Here is a 5,547-nt window from a genome sequence, read left to right as displayed (position 1 = left end):
ATGTCTGACCAAACCAGCTTGCTCATCAATGACTTCCATTATAGGGATTTTATTTAGTTGATGATACTTTTGGAGAAAATAAACATACTGCACACATTTAAAAAGTGTTTTTCATTTACCTTTGCATTAGCACTTAAAATACATGTTTCAAAATAATTTAAAATTATTCTAATATAACAGCAGCAAAATATAATTCTGCAATTACTAAAGAGCTAAAAGGGATCCACAAGTTAAGTTACTCTCATGTTTATAATTATGATTCTAAAATAAATACTACTTCAAAGTGGCTCTGTTACCAGCTTTTTAGTGTTGGTTTAAAAACACACACAGACTTCCAGGGAGGTTTGTAATGTTGTATTCCATGCACTGTTCTGAAAGTGTTCCTCAAGAGCCAACCAGCCCTTAAAACAATACTCAGTCCACAAGGCCATCAGAAAGTTAAATTAACTGGGGTAAATAGGATTCCTACATTACATCAAAAGCATATGATATTCTGCAGCAACTGGGAGCATTTTCAGGATTGGCATGTTGTCTTCTTTAGAACTAATTTCAACAGAAGAGTTTAAGAAGGTGGACAGGTACCACTATCAAGTGTATTTAAAAGTGACATGTTTCTTTTGTGCTGGTCTGACTCCCCTGAATGACCTAGCTAGTGAACTAGTCACCAGTAACTTGGTCACCAGGCAAATCAAGCCTGCAAGAAAGGAAGCCAATTTTCAAATTACCATGTTCTTGTCTGACCCAAACAATTTATTTTCAGCATAAACATATAACCTCAATATGGGGTGTCTAACTAAAGCAAGCACCACCAAGATGACCAAGACAGCATCTCCTCTTCTAAGGTTTAGGTTTCCCCCAGAATTCTTGATACAGGGAATAGCCCATACCAAGAGTCATTGCTCCCACAACAAAGCCTTGGGCTGCCACACACATGTGGATCAGGTGAACAGACATTTTAGTATGTCCCCTGCTCTTCAATCTATATAATCCATATGCAACAATTGCTGCAAAACCTGCCATTACAATGGGGACAAATGGTGCCTCTCTAGCTTTTCGGATAAGTTTAGATCCCTGATCTTCATCATATGAAGAAAGAGAAATATCTGTGTTGCTTGACATAGTGATTGAAGAATCTTCAGACAACTTCAAGACATTTCAGGTTCCTACCAGATTCTGCCATTGTTTTCTTTTTTTTTTTAGTTTTTTTTTTAAATTTTATTTTATTTTTAAACTTTACATAATTGTATTAGTTTTGCCAAATATCAAAATGAATCCACCACAGGTATACATGTGTTCCCCATCCTGAACCCTCCTCCCCCTCCCTCCTCCCTCCCCATACCCTCCCTCTGGGTCGTCCCAGTGCACTAGCCCCAAGCATCCAGTATCGTGCATCGAACCTGGACTGTCATCTCGTTTCATACATGATATTTTACATGTTTCAATGCCATTCTCCCAAATCTTCCCACCCTCTCCCTCTCCCACAGAGTCCATAAGACTGTTCTATACATCAGTGTCTCTTTTGCTGTCTTGTACACAGGGTTATTGTTACCATCTTTCTAAACTCCATATATATGCGTTAGTATACTGTATTGGTGTTTTTCCTTCTGGCTTACTTCACTCTGTATAATAGGCTCCAGTTTCATCCACCTCATTAGAACTGATTCAAATGTATTCTTTTTAATGGCTGAGTAATACTCCATTGTGTATATGTACCATAGCTTTCTTATCCATTCATCTGCTGATGGAATACAAAAAACCTCGAATAGCCAAAGTGATCCTGAGAAAGAATGGAACTGGAGGAATCAACCTACCTGACTTCAGGCTCTACTACAAAGCCACAGTTATCAAGACAGTATGGTACTGGCACAAAGACAGAAATATAGATCAATGGAACAAAATAGAAAGCCCAGAGACAAATCCACGCACATATGGACACCTTATCTTTGACAAAGGAGGCAAGAATATACAATGGATTAAAGACAATCTCTTTAACAAGTGGTGCTGGGAAATCTGGTCAACCACTTGTAAAAGAATGAAACTAGAACACTTTCTAACACCATACACAAAAATAAACTCAAAATGGATTAAAGATCTAAATGTAAGACCAGAAACTATAAAACTCCTAGAGGAGAACATAGGCAAAACACTCTCTGACATACATCATAGCAGGATCCTCTAAGACCCACCTCCCAGAATATTGGAAATAAAAGCAAAAATAAACAAATGGAACCTAATTAACCTTAAAAGCTTCTGCACATCAAAGGAAACTATTAGCAAGGTGAAAAGACAGCCTTCAGAATGGGAGAAAATAATAGCAAATGAAGCAACTGACAAACAACTCATCTCAAAAATATACAAGCAACTCCTACAGCTCAACTCCAGAAAAATAAATGACCCAATCAAAAAATGGGCTAAAGAACTAAATAGACATTTCTCCAAAGAAGACATACAGATGGCTAACAAACACATGAAAAGATGCTCAACATCACTCATTATCAGAGAAATGCAAATCAAGCCACTATGAGGTACCATTTCACACCAGTCAGAATGGCTGCGATCCAAAAGTCTACAAATAATAAATGCTGGAGAGGGTGTGGAGAAAAGGGAACCCTCTTACACTGTTGGTGGGAATGCAAACTAGTACAGCCACAATGAAGAGCAGTGTGGAGATTCCTTAAAAAACTGGAAATAGAACTGCCTTATGATCCAGCAATCCCACTGCTGGGCATACACACTGAGGAAACCAGAAGGGAAAGAGACACGTGTACCCCAATGTTCATCGCAGCACTGTTTATAATAGCCAGGACATGGAAGCAACCTAGATGCCATTGTTTTCTTATATTTTCTCACACATACACACATATACATATGCAAATATAAGGGTAAATCTAAATGAGTAGTTGACTGTATAAAACGCAATAGTATGTAAGATGTATATTTACACAATGTGTGCTTTAAAACAATACTTACTGTTTTATTCATTCACTACTCTTTTGGATCCTCCCACATATTTACCATTTTTGTTGCTCTTCACTCCTTCCTACATCTCTTCCTCTTCACATTTCATTCTATTTTTAGTTGTAAACCTCAGGTTCTTAAATGCTAGAATTTTCCTAGCATTTTCACTCAGTTATTTTAAAGTTCCCTATATCACTATTCATAAGTTCCAGCTCCCTGGCAACATTTTCAAGTTTGACTTGGAATTTGGGTTGTGGTGTAATTGGAATCAACCAGTAAACATGCCCTAGGACATTGTCTGAGTCCCAATAACTCATCTGCTATCTTGCCAGTGGTGGAAATTTCACTTGATAAACATTAAACATTTTAACCTTAACAAATTAAAATATCTCTTATTTTTACCGTTGTTTCTTGTCCCAACATATTCCTAGTTATCCTAGCTTGTATGCTGGACATTGTATTTTGAAACTGTTAAAATAAAATATGCCTGAACATCACGTTACCTTCCTCTAAAGAGGATTTTCATTTGCTTTGTCAGGTATGTAGGAGAAGTGGCAATCAGTGTGTGTATACATGATCAGTCACATCCAACTCTTTGTGACCCCATGGACTGAAGTCTGCCAGGCTCTTCTGTCCATGGAATTTTTCAGACAATAATTTTGGAGTAGGTTACCATTTCCTACTCCAAGGGATCTTTCTGACCCAGGGATCCGACCCGCGTCTCTTGCGTCTCCTGCATTGGCAGGCAGATTCTTTACCACTGCACAAGCTGGGAAGTCTAGTAGCAATCAGAGTTGATCTGAGGTTCAGGACCAGGTGACTCAAGGCAAGGCTGCAGTCTGTGCCCTGGACAGTATCTGACAAAGAGAACTTTCTCCATTCTGACAGTTTGATAGGTATCAGATTTCTACACTGGTCCAGACAAATTCAGTGAGGGTAACTAAGGAGTTGAAAAATGTTTCTCATTAAGTAATAATGAAAAACACTGGAGTTATTATTTTTACTAAAGAAGAAAAATATCGGTGTTGATTTTATTATAATTAATTTCTGAAGAACTACTAGTTCTTCCCTGCTACTTTAAGAAAAAAAATCTCTAGAGAAAACTAGGTCTCCTTTTGAGTATTCAGAGGTTATGAGATTCCTAATATTGAAAATGAATATTTTCCTAAATATTCAATTATTAAGTGCAAGGACAATGTGCATAGGGCATTTAATGAGGTATCTGCCCCATGGTACATACTCAATAAATGGCAATTGATACTACTATTACCACAATTCCTACTACTACTGCTTCTCCTACTACTAAAATTTTAAGATCCCAAACAACAAGATTCTTTCCAGCTCTATTGGATTGGTGTGGCCTCACGAAAAGATGAAGCAACATGGTGGCAGCTTTAGAGGTGCTCCTCTGGCTGTGGTTTGGCTGTATATGCAAGATCAGAGGAGCCCTCCTTTAGAATCAGGGTTTGCAACTCAGTGTGTATCAGGACAAACATATCATCAGTGCCTAAAAGATGATTTGGCCATAGCTGTGACACTATAACATTACTTTCTGGTGGGATTAATTTCTGAAATGACATTCTGAGCTAGGGATTTCAACTATCCTTCCCTCCATTATTTTGGGAATGCTTGGAGAGTGCAGAATGGAGGGTTTTCTGAATGTGACTGTTTTAAAAAGTGATATTGAATTTCAAGATCACTTTAAAATAGAACATGGAGGAGGTTCTGAAAGACTGAAGTTGAAACTAAAAAGAGAACTTATGGTAGAAATGTTTTAAAGGCATAATTATGATTTAATTTTTGTCTGGGTTAAGCTATTGGAGAAGGAAATGGCAACCCACTCCAGTGTTTTTGCTTGGAGAATCCCATGGACGGAGGAGCCTGGTGGGCTGCAGTCCATGGAGTCGCTAAGAGTCGGACACGACTGAGCAACTTCACTTTCACTTTTCACTTTCATGCATTGGAGAAGGAAATGGCAACCCACTCCAGTGTTCTTGCCTGGAGAATCCCAGGGACGGAGGAGGCTGGTGGGCTGCCATCTATGGGGTCGCACAGAGTCGAACACAACTGAAGTGACTTAGCATTAGCATTAAGCTGGCTTTATATGGTTGGGTTGGCTGACAGGTAAATAACAAAATATTAGGGGAGGAGTTTAAACATAAAAATCCTTGTCTCAAATATTTGATGAATTATTTAATCGGTACCAATTGTAGCAAAATATAAAAGGTACTGAACTGTATTTTAGGGACTACTGCTACTAGTCTACTGCTTAATCTTGCTGTGTGAGCATCAGGCCATCTACAAGTTAGACAAACAGAAGAAACACTATAATGTGAACTTTGATATTGTTGACTGTTGAAGAAATGAAGTGATTAGTTGATACAGGATGGAAATTTGAACAAAGTCATTCTATTTTCCATAAGGAAACCAATAAATAAAAATGATGCCAGCCAATAGGAGACGTTTGCCCTATATTACTGATTTGTTCTGTAAATATTTCTAACTATTAAGTGTGTGACACGCTGAAAGTAAAAAACAAAGCATTTTTATTGACTGAGATAGGAGAACTTCACCATTATGTTAAAGAAG

General features: G+C 37.9%; 1 protein-coding gene across 1 annotated transcript; it reads right to left on the bottom strand.

Moving 5' to 3' along the window:
• Positions 1-436: 436 nt before the first annotated feature.
• Positions 437-1,143, bottom strand: LOC133245315 (HIG1 domain family member 1A, mitochondrial-like). The gene has a single exon (XM_061413238.1). It carries the CDS (start codon positions 1,117-1,119, stop codon positions 838-840), a length of 282 nt encoding a protein of 93 aa, XP_061269222.1. The 5' UTR covers positions 1,120-1,143; the 3' UTR covers positions 437-837.
• Positions 1,144-5,547: the final 4,404 nt, after the last annotated feature.

Source organism: Bos javanicus, chromosome 3, assembly GCF_032452875.1.
Source record: "Bos javanicus breed banteng chromosome 3, ARS-OSU_banteng_1.0, whole genome shotgun sequence".
In the NCBI taxonomy this organism is placed as follows: Eukaryota; Metazoa; Chordata; class Mammalia; order Artiodactyla; family Bovidae; genus Bos; species Bos javanicus.
This window is presented reverse-complemented; position numbering and strand designations above follow the sequence as displayed.